The 19,681-nt window shown below is 43.9% G+C and overlaps 1 protein-coding gene across 4 annotated transcripts in view; it reads left to right on the forward strand.

Moving 5' to 3' along the window:
• NAV2 (neuron navigator 2) overlaps positions 1-19,681 on the forward strand; it is a 341,851-nt gene that overhangs the window by 121,986 nt on the left and 200,184 nt on the right. For all 4 annotated transcript variants that reach the window (XM_066636906.1, XM_066636923.1, XM_066636914.1 and 1 more), the window contains exons 3-4: positions 490-542; positions 16,364-16,436. In XM_066636906.1, coding sequence (XP_066493003.1) covers positions 490-542; positions 16,364-16,436 — 126 coding nt within the window. The remainder of the gene's footprint in view (positions 1-489; positions 543-16,363; positions 16,437-19,681) is intronic.

Raw genomic sequence — 19,681 nt, forward strand, 5'->3', positions numbered from 1 at the left:
TGCATTGTGGGTGTATGTTGGTTAAAGTTCTTGGAGTGTTTCATCAGAAACATACGTTGCCTGCTACTTGTAAAGTAAATGAGCATTTAAAAATATTTTTTTTATTTTACATCAAACTTGTATACGTGTATGGTGTATTAAGCAGACCAATCATGCACTCGTGCATAAAAAGTAATGTGACTTCCAGATTCGAAATCATTAGTCTGGTAAAGATTACTCATCACTTAAGAGATGCTGTCAGCCCAGTTGTCTCCTTTTGAAATTGTGGTGACCTTCTCCAGCTGTCTCTGGAGGAATGGCTCAGCAGAAGAATTCAGCCTGGCGGCTCTGGGGGTTTCACACACATGCTTTGATTGGGCAACCACAGCTTCAGGCTGTTTGATTTAGCTGCAACAAGTGCTCTGGGAATAACTGCACCAGGTGTCTTTACAAAAAGTTTTGGGTGTGTGTGCATGTTTATCTTCAATAACTTTTTCTGCTCACTTTTAGCAAATGAAAAGATTGAAGACATCAATGGCTGTCCAAAGAATAGATCTCAAATGGTAAGTGAAAAATTAAGCATCTTCCATTAAGCACTTTTCAAATTAAGGTGTGCAGTCCTTATCTCGAAATAGGGGTTCTTTGAATTCAGTAGGACTTGCATCTAAGCAAACCCCTTTGAGATTTAACTTCAAACATGATGACTAATTTAACGGACACATTCAGAATAGTAATGCAAGTGGAATTTTTAATTCATTTAGTGAAATATTGAAAATAAAGGAGGAAAGGTATACGCTATTGGTACATATGCACATTATGCTGTCTTTTACATTGATATTCAATAGGCTTGATTTTAACTGCATTAAAAACTATATACCTTTAATGTCTCATATGCTTGTCATCTTAAAGCAAGCAAACGCCCTTGCTAAACTTCTTGTCATATAATATGAAGCAGTAGAGCAGCGAAGGATATTGGAAGACAATCAAAAATAAGCACACGTCTTTAAAATTCTGTTTGAAAAAGTGGGGCGTTCTCTCTGTTTGAAATGATTACCTTTATTTTTAGCATATGGCATTAATAATTTAAAAAATCACACGTGTTGCAAATACTGAACAGGGACTTTAGCAGTCATAGGGTAGCATCCTGATGAGTGCTCCTGCTATCAGGAGATCCTCTGGGAATGGAAGCTCCCTTCTAGAATGAAAAGACTGTTCCACTTGTGCAAGAATTTGGATGAAGGATTTTGGAATGGGAGAGCACCCAGTGATTTGGGCATAACGAGGTCAATCTGCGGCATAATTAGATTCTGAATAAGCCAAGATAGGTCCCAACATTTTTGGCTTGTAGGGAGGAAGCAGGCTGATATTCTGAGCCCAGTTATAAATTGAGTGAGGCTGCCATGGTGGTGGCGTTAGGTGCAACATCTGTTCTATATGTGTTTCAATATAACACACATGGGTTGGAATCTAAAAAGCACTAGATACCAACTGTTAACGTTTATATGTGCAGCTCAACAGTGCTGAAGCATATGTGGAATATAGTTCTGAAGAATCTGACATTGAGGAAAATACTGCCAATGGAGGAATAAGGGAGGAAAATATGGTCACAGAGATAGATAGTGGAATAAATATTATGGATGCCGAGTCTCTTAAATATGATCCCTATTAAATTGTGAATGTTCTTTTTTTTAAAAGTATCTTGAGGCTCAAGATGTCCATTAATCAAGCTACTAAGAGCCCAATCCTGAGTTCCTGGAGTGCGCGGCTGCGGCAGCACCAAAAACAGCTGCCACCGCATCCTGTGCACCAAAGGCAGTCGTGGCCGGCACCTTGGGAGAAGGGGACTTTTGTCCCCTTTCCCCAGGTAAAGGGATTAGCGCCCCAATGGGGCTAAGAAGTTAAGAGCGTTTGTGTTAGGCGCTGAGCCTGACGCGGAGGCTCAGGATCCAGTGGAGTGTTGCTCAACCGGTCCCACCTCCCTTCCTCTCTGCTCCCTCCACCTGGCACACCTCCCCCTACCCTCAGCCTGCCTTCCCCCTCCCCGGAACTCCTCCTTTCCACCTCCCCCATGCCCCGCTTTCCTCTCCACTGCTTGGTGATACATGCGACCGCCGAGCAACAGACGCTGGGTGCCCACCTGACACTAGCCCAGTGCTGGGCTAGCACGGGTGCTCGCCCAGCGTTAGGGCTTGCAAACGTGCCTTATGGTACATTTACAACAGTGCACATTGGCAATAAGCCGACGTGCAGAGCTCAGGATTGGGGTCTAAATTTTATAATGAAACTTCTCACTTACTGGATCACATCCAGCATAATGCTTCCACGAACAGAAACACATTCTATGGACAGACACTTCCTCTGAGAATGAAAGGCGTATTCTACTTGCACAGAGGGCTCTCGCACAAGCAGAAGGAGGCCTGCATCAGAGCAGAATGTTCCCTCCATTCTTGGAGAGAGTTTGCACTTATGGAAGTGACCCATTATTTGCAAGCAATATTAGGACTTCTGCTTATGTTGCAAACTAATTACATGAAAGTGCCTCTCCAGAAAGCACTTCTGTATTTTTAGAAGTAATGTGGAAGTATTGATTATTGCATGCAACCATTTTCAGGAGCAGATGCAGGTACCAGTGCTTGGAAGGCTGCCAGAGTCTTGGAGCATCTGGTGTAATTTGTAAATGTGTGTCAATGACATGTTGACAGCACGTCTGTGTTCATAACATTGGAAGAAATCCTTCCACAGACAATATGTAAGGATTCTTCTGGTAAAGGTCTGTTTCCCACAGTGGCATGGCAATCATTTCCCCCACAGAACAGAAGGGACAAATGCAGCTTTGCTGCTTAGGAAAAGTCTTGCTGCACAATCTTGCTTAAGATAGTTATTTTAAAATGTGGCAGGAGGCGTCCTCTAAACAGAATGAACACACAGTCCCCAAGCCTCTGGAAATCAAATTTGTAAGGCATGCAAAACAGCATGAGCAAGCAAGCACTAGACTTGCTTTATAACTATCAGTGAGGACATGAGCAGCCCATGTCTAACAGTTGTGTACAACACCATCTCAAGGTGCATGACATCATCCCCAGAGAAAACCATCCATAACGATGTTTGCTTATGAAAATGTCGCTCTCTTGCCACTCCAGTAGTGGATAGAGTGTGGGTAAGCATCCTTTTCCTTCTTCATGTGTGGGATGGAGAAGCAGCACCATCTGGGTGATTGATAGATGGTTGTCCTATCCTGATGGAGAAATCTATGATGGAGTGTCTGGAAAAACCCACAGATGTATAATGGGACAAAAAGTGTCAAGCTTTGACAATAGCATGGGAAAAGCTGAGAAGTCAGCAAAATCCAGTTACTAGCAGAGGGTGGAAGATGAGGAAATGAAGAATGAGTGAACCAAAGGCTAGGAGAGCAGGATTTAGCCACATGAAACTGGAGGGAGCAGTGGAGCAGCAGAGCAGCAATATTGGACAGACAGGAAGAGCCTTGACAAAGAGACCACAAATTGATCTTATAATTAGAACAGGAAATAACTGTGGTGGCTGTATGGTGCTTGTGGGAAAGTGGCAAATCTGAAGCACACAGAGCAAAGCTTAGAAGGTCTCAGGGAAGTTGCCTTTGGTTTCACTATGGCTCTGTGTTCTTGCCTAGATTTGTTTTCTTTAATCTTGTCCTGGATCATGTATTGAAATATCACACCTTAATGTGTTCAAGAGCCATGAATGCATGCAGCCAGCTGTACTAACCTTTATAGTATACCCTCTCAGGAGAATTTCAGGTTGGAGGATGAAATCCATCTCCTTAAGCCAAAGGCCTTTGAAGCCTGTTGTGGCAATCAGGAAAGCTATGAAAAGATTGGAAAACATCTGAACCAAGTTCTCCTCTGTGAATTTCAGACAGACATGTGTTTGGAAACGTATGGTGGTTTAATACAGCTGTTGAATACCGTAAAAAGAATCTTTCCTCTAACACTGTCATGATATCCCTTGTGGGCCATTGTCCTGGACAATGTATTTAAAATTGAGTTTGGATTGGTACAGTCAATACGATCTGAACCAGCCCCCTTACCATTAGGGACCAAGCGTATCCTCTTGCCATGAGCTTCCTGGTTTTCTAATTGCATGGGTGGGGGTTTATTCAAACATCCTCCTTTCCAAACTTTGTCCTCTCAAAATACTGCTAGTATTTAGATCACATGTGAGCGCGAGGTTCAGATTCCTCTTTCCCCATGAATTAGGAGAATTGGAAAAATGTGCTGAGAAGAGGAGCAGGACATGCTCTTGCGTATCCTTAATCATTAATGGGGGTAAGAATCTGGGAATGGGGTGGAACTGAGGCAGCCCCCAAATGGCCTAAGATTAACCTCTGCCACCCATCTACATAAGAAAAAGAAATAGGCAGGAGAAACAGATTCAATTCTGGCACAGTGGCAACCCTAGTGCCCCGTTATGTAATATGTGACTTGGAGGCTGTACTTTGCATGTGCTCTGCAGTAAATACCAAGTGTTCACTGTCTACCATCTAATTTTAATTCAGAGCCCTCAGACGCATCCATTCTTGGCTTTTATAGCACACTTGCATGTCGTCTTATATGGAGGTTGGCAAATGCAGTCCTCATCCAGTGGCATAAGTAGGGTTCATGTCACCCAGTGCGGGATGCCAGCGTGTCACCCCCCATGCAGTGGGCGGGGCAATACCCCAGGTGGTGGGCATGGTGATGTACCATCGCTCCGCCCCCACTGGTTTTTTGGCTGTACCTTTTGATAGAACAAAGAACACATTCTGCATGAAATTATGCATTGACTGATATATAACATGATGGTATTATTCTTCCAAATTATGATTTTACAAATTCTGGTCACTAGTGGTGTCACCCCCCCCCAAGGGTGTCAACTTACTAAGACCTTTTTGCAGCAGTTCTCAAACTTTTAGCACTGCGACCCACTTTTTAGCATGACAATCTGTCTAAGACCCACCAGAAGTGATGTCATGGTGGAAGTGACATCATCAGGCAAATTAAAATAAATCAGTATAAATAATGAAAGGAAAACAAATAATTAAATAAGCAGAAGCCAGCCCTGTTCCACCAAGTGAATTTCCTCTGTAGCCTGCCTGCAATAGCACCCCACCTCCAAAACCAGTAAGGTTTTTAGCCCTACCCAGTGCCCAGTTCAATTTAAGAACTTCTGTTTAAACCAGATCAGTGTCAGGATCCACCTTGCTTTGCAAGTCTCAAAAATGTTCATAAGAGCATAAGAACATAAGAACAGCCCCACTGGATCAGGCCATAGGCCCATCTAGTCCAGCTTCCTGTATCTCACAGCGGCCCACCAAATGCCCCAGGGAGCACACCAGATAACAAGAGACCTCATCCTGGTGCCCTCCCCTACATCTGGCATTCTGACTTAACCCATTCCTAAAATCAGGAGGTTGCGCATACACATCATGGCTTGTACCCCATAATGGATTTTTCCTCCAGAAACTCATCCAATCCCCTTTTAAAGGCGTCTAGGCTAGACGCCAGCACCATATCCTGTGGCAAGGAGTTCCACAGACCGACCACGCGCTGAGTAAAGAAATATTTTCTTTTGTCTGTCCTAACCCGCCCAACACTCAATTTTAGTGGATGTCCCCTGGTTCTGGTATTATGTGAGAGTGTAAAGAGCATCTCCCTATCCACTCTGTCCATCCCCTGCATAATTTTGTATGTCTCAATCATGTCCCCCCTCAAGCGTCTCTTTTCTAGGCTGAAGAGGCCCAAACGCCGTAGCCTTTCCTCATAAGGAAGGTGCCCCAGCCCCGTAATCATCTTAGTCGCTCTCTTTTGCACCTTATCAGCTGCAGCCTCTGTTTTTATCCTTTTTAGTGTGGGGGGGGGAGAGGCTGCCTTCTGGAGCACTTGTTTAGCTCCAGGTGCATAGGATCAGGACCATTCTGGTAGCCTTCACCTTCACCTGATCTTCCACTTCTGCCAAGACACGTTTCCTTACTCGTGGGTAAACTCGACCATGAGGCTTACTTTCACTTTCCATAGGGCTCAAAACATTCATCTGCTTGGAGGGAGGGACTTCCTTCTCAGGCGTTTTTGGGGGCTGCATTCTTTGGATCAGGACTATTCTGGTGTTGTTGGATTCCTCTCAGCCTGCCCTTTCCAACGGTCTAAGGCACGTTTGCCTACTTGTGAGTAAATGCGCGATATGACTCACTTTCCATAGGGATCCATGCATTTTTTGTCCTCCAGTTATTTGCTCATAACTTTTGTTAGAAAGGAGATATTTCACTCTGGGTTTATGCATTGCATTCCGCTGGAAATTCTGCATCCAACGGTATATAACATGATGGTATTATTCCTAACCACCGTGATTTTAGCGTTTCACCCCCCCAGTGCGCGTCACCCCCCAGTGTGTGTCACCCGGTGTGGCCCACACCCCCTGCACCCCCTTAGCGATGCCACTGTCCTCATCCACAGCATTGCCCCAAGCAAATAATAATAAATAATAATAATAACAGGTATTTATATACCGCCTTTCTTGGTCTTTGTTCAAGACTTTATTCAAGGCGGTTTACATAGGCAGGCTTGTTTAAATCCCTTATTAAATAGGGATTTTTACAATTGAAAGAAGGTTCTTTCTTTCAAGAACCAATACATTCAGGTGTTTCATTCCGATCTGGCTTTACATTCTGGCCTCCATCCTCCCACGCTCAGAGCAGATGGAATAGCTCGGCTTCAGCTTGTCAGCTGCTTCAAGGTCGCACGGTGCCGGTGGTCTCGAACTGGCGACCTTGTGGATATTATCTTCAGGCAGACGGAGGCTCTACCCTCTAGACCAGGGGTGCCCAAACCCCGGCCCTGGGGCCACTTGCGGCCCTCGCGGTCTCTCAGTGTGGCCCTCAGGGAGCTCCCAGTCTCCAATGAGCCTCTGGCCCTCCGCTGATTTGTTGGAGCCCACACTGGCCTGATGCAACTGCTCTCAGTGTGAGGGCAACTGTTTGACCTCTCGGTGAGCCTGTGGGATGAGGGCACCCTCCACTGCTTGCTGTTTCACATCTGTGATGCAGTAGTGGCAGCAAAGGAAAGGCCAGCCTTGCTTTGTGCAAGGCCTTTTATAGGCCTTGAGCTATTGCAAGACCCTCATTCATTCATACAAGTTCATCTTTAATATATTCATTTATGTAAACTTATGTAAACTTATTCAAATTTTAAATGTAAATTAATTCTTTCCCCCCCCCCGGCCCCCAACACAGTGTCAGAGAGACAATGTGGCCCTCCTGCCAAAAACTTTGGACACCCCTGCTCTAGATCAGACCTCCTGCCCCATGTTGGGGGTTGCAGCTCTGTGTAAACGTATACAATAGTTATGTGCTCATGTTTGAATAGTTCTGATTGTCTTTCACCCCCCCCCCCCAATTCTTGGTCCTTTACTTTATGTTTTCTTGTTACAGTCCATTAAACAATGTACAGTATGACAGCAGATCATTCTTCATGCCAGTCAGCAGGTGACACATTTTTCTTGTCAGAGTTTTGATTTACAAGTCAAAAGTGTTTATGCATCTGTTGGTGTTTGGCACCTAGGCTTCTCTGTTCACTTAAGTATACCTCTATTTATAGAATACCTAGCACAATACTGATGTATTTCTCACACTTGCCTATTCAAAGCTAGTCACACTTGACTAAAGGATTCTGATGAAGGCAGAAATAAATAATAATAATAATAATAATAATAATAATAATAATAATAATAACAGTATTTATATACCGCTTTTCAACAAAGTTCCCAAAACGGTTTACCAAAAAAAAAAATCAAATAACTAATGACTCCCTGTCCCAAAAGGGCTCACAATCTAAAAATATGAAAAAGAACACCAGCAGGCAGCCACTAGAAAAGACACTGCTGGGGGGAGGTGGGCCAGTTACTCTCCCCCTGCTGAATAAAAGAGGAGCACCCACTTGAAAAAGTGCCTCTTACCAGTTAGCAGGGGTAAATGTTTGGTTTCTCCAGATTTCAGAAAGTTCTAACATGGGGATGTAAAGCTATCTAGGAATTTTGTTTTTGTCTCTTTATAATTGCAGCAACTGTGGATCGGCTCCTAGCATATGAGACGTGACAGTAGCATTGTCCATTCCTATTGTTGCGTTGTAGATGAATGAAAGTGAGGCCTTTTCTGTCCTGATTATTTTAGAGAAACTATTCCAGAATTGTATTCGCTTCTAAGATTGCACTCCTGTGTGTGCATTTTCTTGGGAGTAAGCTCCATTGAAAATAGTGGAACTTCTGAGTAATGATTTATGCATAGGATTGCTCTGTGTAAATGAGAAATCTTTAGAGTTCCAACCTAAATTTTTATCTATTTCACATTTTACATGACAGTCCTTGTACAATGTGTGGTACTAGAATTTGCTGCTGTTTCAGCTGGAGCTGTGTTTCCATACACTTAAGAGATGCACTGAAGAACTACCATTGACGGTAGTTCTCTGGTACATGTACTGTGCATGTTTGGGATGTGCATTTGGGCATTGCACTTCAAGCTTACCTTTCAGCTCTACACTTACACAGCAAAGCATATAAAAAGCCTCAAACCCACAATTCCATTCTGTCCTGGAATGTGTGTTTATGTTATTTCTAACACAGATAAGAACAGAGAATGAGTTTGTCAGTTCATTAGCTAGCAAAATCCTGTGTGGCTGGACTGCGGGGGAGGGGGGTGAATTGAAATCTTAGCAGAAATCCATAGCTTGGGAGTACTAGAATAAAAACTGAGCCATCCCACCTCTTCCAAGTTGTAGTGGAATGAACACAAATGGGAATCGGAAGAAAAGTGCATATGGAATTCTTGTATCCTGCTGAAAGATCTGGGCCCAGAGCTTCCAGCGTGTTCTGCCAGTCTTTTCCAAACAGCTTTGCCAGGTTTTCCCAAACCCTATTGTGCATTTTTCTTATTTTTTTTCCCATTGACAATATAACACTATTACATATATGTTTAACTGCATTTTTAATCAGATACTGATTCTTCAGTTTGAATGGACCCAATGCATTCAATTTAAATGTCCTTTTAAATTGTTTCCCCACTTTAAACAGAAGGGGGGGGGGAGAGAAATTCTGACAACAGACAGTGGTTGTTAAAAGAGAGTGAAGCAGGATTATATATCCTCTGGGAAAAAATGTAAATCCAAAATAAGCTGAAATAAATCTGGCAGGGATAAATAAAATTGTTTCTCAATAGCTGATCTACATTTATGGGCTTATTTCCCTTAGAAGTTCAATTAATTATAACAATAATTTTTGGACACAGGGAAAGAACCTGTTCACGCACTCTGTACAGCAGGGGTCGGAAACCTACAGCCTGAATGCCAGATCTGACCCTTGCGCTGGGCTAGCTCGTGCTGGGCTAGCTCCAGCACTGGGCCCACAGTAATGGTCGCAGATGCGCCTTACGGCACACAGAATAAGTATGGCATCTGTGAAAGGGGGCGTTGTTTTTGTGTAGTGCCTGTTCATTTCAGTGATGATTGTTGATATTATAGTTTCCTGGTGTGATGACGGTATGAGCTTAAGCAAACAAACTACTATTGCCACAGGTATGACAAATATTGCAAAGATTATTTTTAAAAAGGAAAAACTCTCCCTGTTTTGTTGAAACTATATTGAGAAATATAATAGCAAATGCATGCAAGATGTTGCTGTGTTTGACTGTTACCTGGAGGTGATTTATTCTGTGACTAGGTGTGCACTCTCTAATTATGATCATTAATATTTACTTTTCACATTTTCGCACCGCCCTTCCTCCAAGGAGCTCAAGGTGGTGTGCATAGTTCCTTCCCCTCTCTTGTCCTCACAACAACCCTGTGAGGTAGGTGAGGCTAGGAGACAGTGACTGACCCAAAGTCACTCAGGAAGCTTCATGACTGAGCGGGGATTTGAACCTCCAGTTCCAGAACCACTGCACCACTCTGGCTGATCACTGACATTGCCAGTTTTCAGTTCTCCCTTCCATATTCTCCAGGGAATATATGCGAAGAAAATATGTGCTTCATTTCAACACTCATCTCTCCCTTTTTTATTTTTTCCTGTGTTGGACTATGAAGCTGCTTGCAGCGGGAGGACGAGCAGGGCTGTTGAAAAATCCAAACTGGCTGCCAGACCCTTTCAAAGACAAAAAGAAAACACAGAGTCTCCTTTTGGCAAATCAACAACTTCTCCTGTGTGTGTGTTTTGGATCATATGCCTGCTTTGCCTGGATGGAAAGCTAGAGCTGTAAACAGTGAAATGTTTAAGTACACATTTCCCTAACAGGGGTCAGTTTGCGTACTACAGTGTTTGATAGGTGTGTAGCTACAAAGTGATTCTCGCATATGCTTCCCTACAAGAGTGATGAAACCTGTGAAGCCAAAGGCATGAATCTCACCTTCGGTGAAGTCAGGAGCTGGTTTAGAGCATCAGCTTAAACCTGGGTGAGATGTACAGGTGGGACCTTGCTAACTGCGGGAGTTCCTTTCCTGGACACGTCCCCTGCGGATACCAAAAACCACGGATAATGAAATCCATGGTTTTCTGATCCACTAGATCTCTGAACGTGACTGGAGGCTTTTTCACATCCAAAAACCAGAAGTCACTGGAAAAAGGCTCTGGGCGACATTCTGAACCTCAGAGAGGCCGCATGCAGTGATATATGGCCTCTCCAAGGCTCAGAAAATAAGAACATAAGAACAGCCCCATTGGATCAGGCCATAGGCCCTGTTGCAATGACATGTTATTATGATACAGCATGGAACCAATAACGTGTTAATATGAGTCAGCTCTAATTTCCATGTATCATAGTACAGTTACCCCTACTAATTGCCATGTGGGGCGGCGGCAAGAAATAGGGCCTATTTCAGTAGTGGCACCAACATTATGGAATTCCCTTCCCTTTGACTTGAGAATGGCTCCCTCTCTTGAGACTTTTCGGCGAGGCCTGAAGACATTTTTGTTTAAAGAAGCCTTCTGAGTGCATGGCCTTTTTAAACATCTTTTCTGTATCTTTTTAGTATTTTTACAGGCCTGATTCCTCTGATTTGCTACGTTTTGCTCTTTTTATCTGACTTTTTATCTGACTATGGTTTTTATGGGTATATGTTAATGTGTTTTAATATGTTTTTATTTGTGGTTAAATTATGTTTTTAATCTGTTTTTTATAGGTTGTGAGCCGCCCTGGGTCCCTTTGGGGAGAAGGGCGGCATATAAATAAAGTTTAATAATAATAATAATAATAATAATAATAAAAAAGAGGCACTTCTTCAAGTGGTTCTCCTTTTATATTTATCATTGGGAGAATAACCATCCCTCTTCACCCCAGCACAGCACAGGAGGAGGTGGGTTTCCCTTGATTTTCACTTTTTAAAAAGCCTGGGTGTGACATCACTTCTGGTTGTGACGTCACTTCCGGGCCATCATTTTGAGCTTAGCACCGGGCTACACGATCATTAGCTACACTACTGCAGTGGTCCGCCAAATGCCTCAGGGCGTACACAAGACAACAAGAGACCTGTATCCTGGTACCCTGCCTTGCATCTGGCATTCTGACATAGCCCATTTATAAGAACATGGCCCATTTATTATTTATAATAACCCATTGTCATGACATGCCCTGCGACCGGGGAGGCACGCCCACAGGGACCCAGCCCGCCACGAGGGGACCACCCGCAGGAGGGGAGGAGGCAGCCTACCTGGGGAGAAGCAGCTAGGGCAGATGCAAACACCCCGCGGCCCAGTGGGCGGCAGCGCCAGGTGAGACGCTCGCTTTCCCTGCAGCCCGTCCTCACCCAGGGACGCCGACAACGACTGAGGCAGAGGACCAGCCTCTTGGCCCCGGCAGCACCAGCAGCCGGAGGGAGGGCATGCGGGACGGGCCTTTGCCCGGCCGCGGCAGCGGCAGAGGGCTGGACGGCGGGAGGTGGGGATTCCCCCCCACAGCCCCACCTGACCCAGAAGGGGCCAGGCACAGAGACCTGAGGCAAAGCCTCATAAGGAGCAGGGAGGGTGAGGAAGGAGGAGGCAGGACAAGGACAGGGAGGACAGCTCGTGAAGGGAACGAGGCCGCCTCCTGCTGCCCCCAGGAGAGCGAGGTGGGAGCTCAGAGAGGAGGACAAACGGGCTGGGCTAGCCATGGAGGAGGCCCCCACACCTGGCACCCCAGGGCAAGTGAAAAGGGGAGGAACCCAACCGCCTTCCCCAGCGCTTACCCGGGCTTGCTTCTGGAGGCTCCTGACGCTGAGCGCCGGACCAGGGATGTTCCTGGACTTATTCGGCCAGTAAGACAACTCGGCTGGGCGCCTGTGATGGAGAAGGGGTGGAAGGAAAGAAGGAACTCTTGTTAAGAGAAGGGTGTTGTAGTAAATCTAATGAATGTAAAGATACTCACCCTATTAAACCGTGTAAAAAGGACCTGGACTGCGGCCTCTGTTTCGGCTCAGACGGCGGATAAACGATGGGGAACCCCAGGTGGGGAGGCGGCCCCCAGAATGGACATTACGCCCATTTATAAGAAAATGTCCCGGGCACATTCTGAACAAGGTTCCAGTCGTATCTGGGAGGGCTTCAGTGGAACAATCTGCAGGCTTGGAACCTGCAAAGAATCAAATCTGCTGATGTCAAATCCGCGGATAAAGAGCCCCTGCCTGTAATGATTTTGGACTGGGAACAAGACTTGTATCTGTATGCCCTTTACTTCCCCCACACATATAAGAACCACACATAAGGCTGTAAGAACCACCTCTCCGAAACAGTGCCACCTTTTTCAATTTCCTGGGTGGAGGAGGCTCCATTGCCCTGGGTAAAAACTTTTTTAAAAATGTATGCAAGCATATGGCATGGATTCATATCTATTTAGGTGTGTCTTAAGCAGCAATTCTACATAGACTTTCCAGGGAGTAAGCGCCCTTGACCACAGTGTCACTTACTGCTGAGTAGAAATGCATAGGATTGCACTGTCAGTTGATTTCGTGGCTATGAACGGCCCCTGATGTGACATGCAAGTTAACATACATGAACTAGTTTTTGGCAAGCAACCTATTGCTCAGCACGGATATTGTGTTTGGCATTTGTGGGCTCTGTAGAGGACCTCTTTATAGGTTAGAAAGCAGGATATACAGTTTAGAATAAATAAACTAAATAAATACTTTGGCCTCCACAACTTAGCGCTACTGTTATGATAATCTTATCTTAAATATTTTTCTCTTCTAAGTCTTGTACAGGAAACGCTGTGTTTCTGCTTGAGGCAGCCGTTGGGTTCCCCCCTAACCCCCTCTTGCATGAATAATTTACATGAAGTTGTCATGTTAGGTATTCCTAGGAAAATGATACCATGACAACTGCCACAACAGATGGTATTTTTCCTGTCTCTAAGATACAGAGCAAACATTCACTGATGCCCTGGCCTTTTGTGATTTGTAAAATATTTGGGGGCTTTTCTCAAATGTTATGAACTAAAACAGATTTCCTGGAAGCAATGTGATGGTTGACAGTCAATAACCAGGTTGTGTTACAGAGGTACAAAAATAGAATTACATAGGACTATGGTTCTCGTGGACTGTATTCAAGGACTACTACAATGAATGAAGAAAACCTCCCATTTAATATCATTGCTCTTTGAGTCCTCCCAGCATTTAGCTCAAGCAGGGTCTGCTTGAAGTTTAGGAAATATTTATAGTGTTAGAGGTCTGCCCTAGTAAATAACCAGCAGGATTTTTGCTATAAGTGTGCTTCGTTTGCTTTTACAGTCAGTTCAAACTGCATTATTTATTACAAGAAAAATGTGGGAAATATCAGTATCTTTCTGTCTCACATACACCCGGTTGCATTCTCTTGCACTCACATCTTAACAACCTAATCTCTTCAGTTCAGCAAGTACATTCCATGCTAAGAAGCAGCCTTTCTCATGTGGATCACATTCTTTTCTGGATCAAGTTTCCTGCATGCAGTTAAGTCTATGTTTGGGATGCCTTTCCTGGATCCTTTATCCAATACCTGGACCTGCATGCCTAGATCCTCTTGCTGGACTGCAGGCACACCCACAGTGCTGTGCACATTGCCACCTGCTCCAAAAGGACAGGATTGAAAGGGATGAAAATGCTGAATGCAGGCTCCTTTCCACCTTGTTTGTTTTCTGTCTAGTCTGACATTTTTAAATAACTGCCCAATTCTATCAGCGTCTTTCAGTAGTGGATCTGCCACAATAGGTCCTAGAACGACAGTGTGAAAGTCACTCTGTCATTCTGCAGGACGGACAAGCCAACGCAAATGACTGGAGGTCACATGAGGGTGCCACTGGGCCACAGAACCTGCCCCATTTTCCACTGGAGCAACTGGGTCAGTGGCAGGGGCAGTCTGTAGGAGGATTGGGGTAGAATGGGAGCAGCCCAGGTTGGGAACAGGATATCTCCGCAACAGCCTTGCATGCTGAGATTGTTTCCTCCCTTCCCCATCTGGACCTGCCCTTGAGTCTCCTCAGACTTACACCAACTGACAGCGCAATCCTATCTTGCCCTGGAACAGGCAGGCCAAGAGGCTTGTGCTGTATCCAGCACGAGATAGGGCTCCAAAGTGGCTCAGCCGGAGACAAGGGGAAACTCTTCCCCTTACCCCAGGTAAGCCACTGCAGCCCCTATGGTTCTCCTCAGACTCCTCAGGAGGTGGCACAAGTCTGAGGAGAGCAGAGTTGCTCTGCATTGCTTGGAACAAGGGTTGGGATCCGGCATAAGAGCCGGGTCCCAGTCCCACCACCCACTCCCCGTTTGCCTGCCCCCAGGACCACCCTCCGCCTGCCCTTCCCCCACCCTGGAATGCCTCCCTCCTGCCTCCTCTCTGCTCCCACCCCACGGTAGAGTTGGCTCTATAGTAGAGTTGGCGTGGAGGCTGGATGCAGCCTCCGCAGGCTGGAACGTGCCCTTGCACCAGCCCAGCTGACTCACGAGGAGGTGCAAACGTGCTTTATGGCACATTTGCAACCCTCCTGGGCCGATGCAAAGGCTGACTCAGGATTGCACCCTGAATAACTTACCTTGAGGAGGCCTCTGGACTGCCCCTCCCATAGGATACAGCACATGCTCATTTGGCCTCGCTGGGGGATTCAGTCAAGATTGGGCTGTCAGCTTCCTACATGTGTTGAGATGTTTTTAGTGTGAGAGAGCATTAAAAAAAGCACCCCCACCCACCCACCCACCTCTACCCATGCAACCCTAAATGGTACAATTCAGAATTTACCTCGTTCATAGTATATGAATTGGCTATGGGGCAAACCCAGAGCTTGGGGGGGGGGCAGTGTCTGTCTTTTCTTTTAAGGAATCAAAAAACAACATTCCAAAAACAATTTAGAAATTCCGGAAACATATTTTGTAAGCCACCTTGAGAAATGTGTTGAAAGGTGGTTGATAAATACCCAAAATAAATAAATGCTGTAAATCAGTGAAATTGTGCCAATACTTGGTTGTAATTTGAACTGGGAGCTAGTCTGCCTTTCCATTGGGGAAGGGGGAAAGAAACCTTTTGTATCAGGATTACTGGAGAAAAAGTTATGTTAAAATGACTTTATCAGCCAGGTTAACAAACTTTGGCACTCCAAATGCTTCACTATGGGCGAAAGGATAGAGATAATTCTCCCCTTCTCTAGTAATCATCATGAAGAAACCCCACACAGACACATGTGTTCAGCTTGTGTGATCAGCTGAAATCCTTTGTGCCTCACTTCATAAGTGTTCCAAGCCTTAGTTGTAGAGAAGGCCCAATGTGAGACGCAGCAGTCATCTTCAGTAATCAGCTGCTATTCATAACATCTAGAGAATTCTATGAGTGAACATGCTCTGGATTCCAGCTGAGGTTTCTAGTTTCTTTTCTTGAAGTCTATGGCTTCCATGGCTGGAAATTTCTGCCAGCTGTCCCACTTAGGAGTAAATGGGAAACTTTCCTCACATCAAACAAATATGGTGCCCCATGTTTATTTTCAGCGGATAGCAACAAGAAACATTGGAAGGCTATTCTTGGGACCATTTTTGCAATATACTTGTGTGTGGTACAGCTGGGAGGACAAGTAGGCTCTAGTTGCATAAGAAATGAGGCTGAAAGGTTCCCTGTGTGATTCATGCCATCCTAAGTGTGCTAGCAAAACCACGCCACGTGAACCATATAGGGAGGACATTCATACATACAGTTTCTCATGTGGTTTATGCTTTCAGCAACAACCCCGAGATGTCATGTTGTTCTGGTATTATGCATACCTGGCCTATGTAATGAATCTTTTGCATGAAGTCAAAGGAAGTTCTACAGAATGGAGTGATTTTGCGTGCACAATAAAATTAACTCTGATTTACTAAGATGCATTTTCTTTCATGTTCCATTCTCTTTTCTTTCATAGATTGAAAACATAGATGCGTGCCTAAGTTTTTTGGCTGCCAAAGGAATAAACATACAGGGACTGTCAGCAGAAGGTGAGTCCACTTTCATAGCAAGTTTTACTTTGCAATGGGAGAACTTTGCATTTGCAACATTTTTGTTTGGGACTAAAAACAGGTAGTGAAAATGTCAATAGCAATTAAGTGAATGGAGAAAGAAGATGGTCCAATAGATTATTATTATTATTATTAAGACATTACTGGGTAGTTTACAATCTAAAATTCATGACAAGGAGGGGAGGGAAATGAAGGCAGGAGTACTAGGGAATTTTTTCACTTTTACATGTACTTAAGCTTTGTGACAGAAAGGAACAATAGAGTCAAAGGTACAACTGAAGCTTAATCCAGTGGACACAAAAAGAATGTATGAAGAGAGAAGGGTTTGGAAGGATGCCTGATAAGTTTGGTCTTGGACAAATTGAGTACAAGATGGCAATGAAAATGAGGGCGTGGATTTCTCCCCTTTAACCTCAAGAATCAGTTGAACCTTGTGGACCTCATTCCAAGAAGTGTCTAGAAACCATTGGGAATACTTGTTCTAGGAGTACAAAATTATTAAAGCACCTCTAATATTTCACGCTTTCGAGGAATTGTTAAGGTCTTCAGAAGATATCAGTGATCATTGGCATATTATGGATGCTTCCCAATTTCCCTTCTGCTCTTAACAAAACTGAGCATTTCACTTTTGCCTCACCTGGTTCTTTCTTTCCCCTGTATTCAAAATCCTGGGCCTCTAATTGGGAATGTTCCAGCAAATAGTTGCTGCCTTCATATTCACTCCCTTCTTATAGTTATTCTGAGAAACATTCTGCCCTTCCAGGCCTATAGGAATTGACCATAGCCCTGTGCCTGCCTTATTGAATAAAGCTGCAGTCCTAAGCACACTTACCTATAGGCAAGTCCTATTAGGGTATAATGGAGGTTACCTTCAAGTAGACATAGACAGGATTTCCCTGAAAGAAGCTTGAATGTGCTTTAGCTTGGTCCTTGCAAGGACTACAGCCCAATTTTCATTGTTACAGAATCAGTTAGTATTTGCAGAACTTCAGCATAACTGAATCTAGGAAGATTTCATTCAAAGGGACTGTTTCCCCAAAGCCTCTCTATTAAAATAACCCACTCTTTAAACACATATGTAAGCTCCATTAGATAATGGATTTTGAGAGTTCTTTGCCCACTTAAAAATGAGGTATAAAATTCTCTGACTCTTAATCAGGCTCTATGACACTTGCAATGCACAGTTTGAATGGACAGACCTGTCCCTGATGCTGTGAAGTCAGTAAGGAGACTCTGACCCTGAAAAGCATTTGTGTGCCGGTCTCAGTTCCGAGTTCACCTTTTACTTTCACTTGCCTGTTTGCAAGAGGAAGCGGGGACACGCCTCCTCAATAAATGGCAACTAAAACTACTACTGAATTTCAACCTTATACCTTCATTGCCATTCTCAGAGCAAGTTCTTGGATTTGCAAGTACAGGTGAGATTGTTTTCTTGGCCTCGTCATTTGTCTGTAAGGCAGGTTGGGAGCTTAGTTATTGCACAAACTGTACAGTTTTACTTGCAGATAAGGTAGCTTTGTTACCTTGACAGCAAAAGCTGCAGCGCTTTCCAGGAGTTCACATTACTACTTGGATATCCTAGGAAACTGAGAGCATGTTTGATTATGTCAGCTGCCGGAATGGTTAAATGAAAGATCAACAAATCAGCAAATCTCCTTCAGCTGACATGGGAAGGATTTTCTTTTTGAGTTGTAGAATCCTTGTTGCCAACAAACGGAATCCCTGACTTCTAAGCTTTTAATGCAGAGAGCTGGGGGAATCCCAGCTTCCTATGCCAATGGGATAATTATACTGTACTATGTATCTAGCAGTCTACTACTCTCAGGCTGATTGTATTTATGCCTGAAGTAAGAGCACTCAGTGAGAGACAAGTACATGTGGGCACGTACAGAACATGATTTGAGAATCAAAACAAGGAAACTAGGAACACAATGCGTTTGTTTTTCTTTAAACAGGGCATGAGGAGTCACTCTTTATAAGATGAAAGAATGCTGCCAGTAAAAAAACTGGTTCTCGGATGCCCATTTATTTTTGATTTCTCATCACTTCATTAGTTAAAACATGATGATTCACAGCTGACAATGTGAGCCATACTGCAAAGCATCACACTGGGGTTAGTGTGAAATGATATAAAAGTCCTGTTTTGGGATTTTGGATATGTTACACTTCTTTGACACATGCAAGCCATCATTTTAATTGGTCCATGGTTCTTTCTCTCTTATTCTATTTAGCTTAATATTGAGATTCTTGGCTGTTTTTCTGTGCAGCTTCCTTTGCTCCCAATTGAATTTTGAATGGATTGTGTGTCAAAAAGAAGGGGAAAAAAAGATAAATTAAAAAAATGAGAGTAAAGGAAGTCAAGCAACCAAGACAGCAGAAACTTCATAACACAGAAGCTTCTAAACACCAGACTGAAAAAGGAAATCTTCCCTGCCCTAAAAACCAGAACATCTGGCACTATTTGTTTTCAACTTTGCAAAAAAGAAATTACTCTTTTTGTGGCCAAAATGGAAATGACTGGGTTATACACTCACACGATTGAAACTTGATGTGTATATACTTAAACAGACACACAAGACAGAAGGGAGCAGTAACAGGAAGTAATTCAGACTATACTAGTTGGCAAAACACAGAAAGGTTGATGTGCCCTCCATGTGCAAAGTCCAGTGGCCAGGTGCCAAGTGAATTACCTCAGGCCTTCTCCTGAGATAAGAGAACAAGAAAGAGAAATGCAATTGAAGGGCTTATTTAAAACTGACTTTATGGCTTGCTTTTAGAAGGCTGTAATAAGCACTCAAAACAGGTTTGCCGTGTCTTTCATTGATACTGGACTTATTTTTAGGGTTTAGGTTTTACTTGTATCCTTCATTTGAAGAGTCATAGTGCTAGGAAGCCTATAGGTAGAATCTTATAATGAAACTCAACTGGCACTTATAGCCAGTACAAAGGAAGTTGAATCCTAGATGCCCTTTGTGAACGGAAGAAGCGTTGTTTAATAAAAGGTATGGGGCAATTTTCAGCAATCTTTCACCTGTTACCCCCTGTGCATCATCGAATCTGCTCTTTAAGGTTGGAGGACCCCTAGGAGTAGATTTGCAGGAAGAAAGAAGATTGACGAAAATCATGCCTCCCTTGTTCCTCAAACAGAACTAAGGCAGGATAATCTCATAGGGCAAACAAATGGCATGGCCAAAACTAAAAAATGGAACATAACAAACCAGCTT

Source organism: Tiliqua scincoides, chromosome 1 (assembly GCF_035046505.1).
Source record: "Tiliqua scincoides isolate rTilSci1 chromosome 1, rTilSci1.hap2, whole genome shotgun sequence".
NCBI lineage: Eukaryota > Metazoa > Chordata > Lepidosauria > Squamata > Scincidae > Tiliqua > Tiliqua scincoides.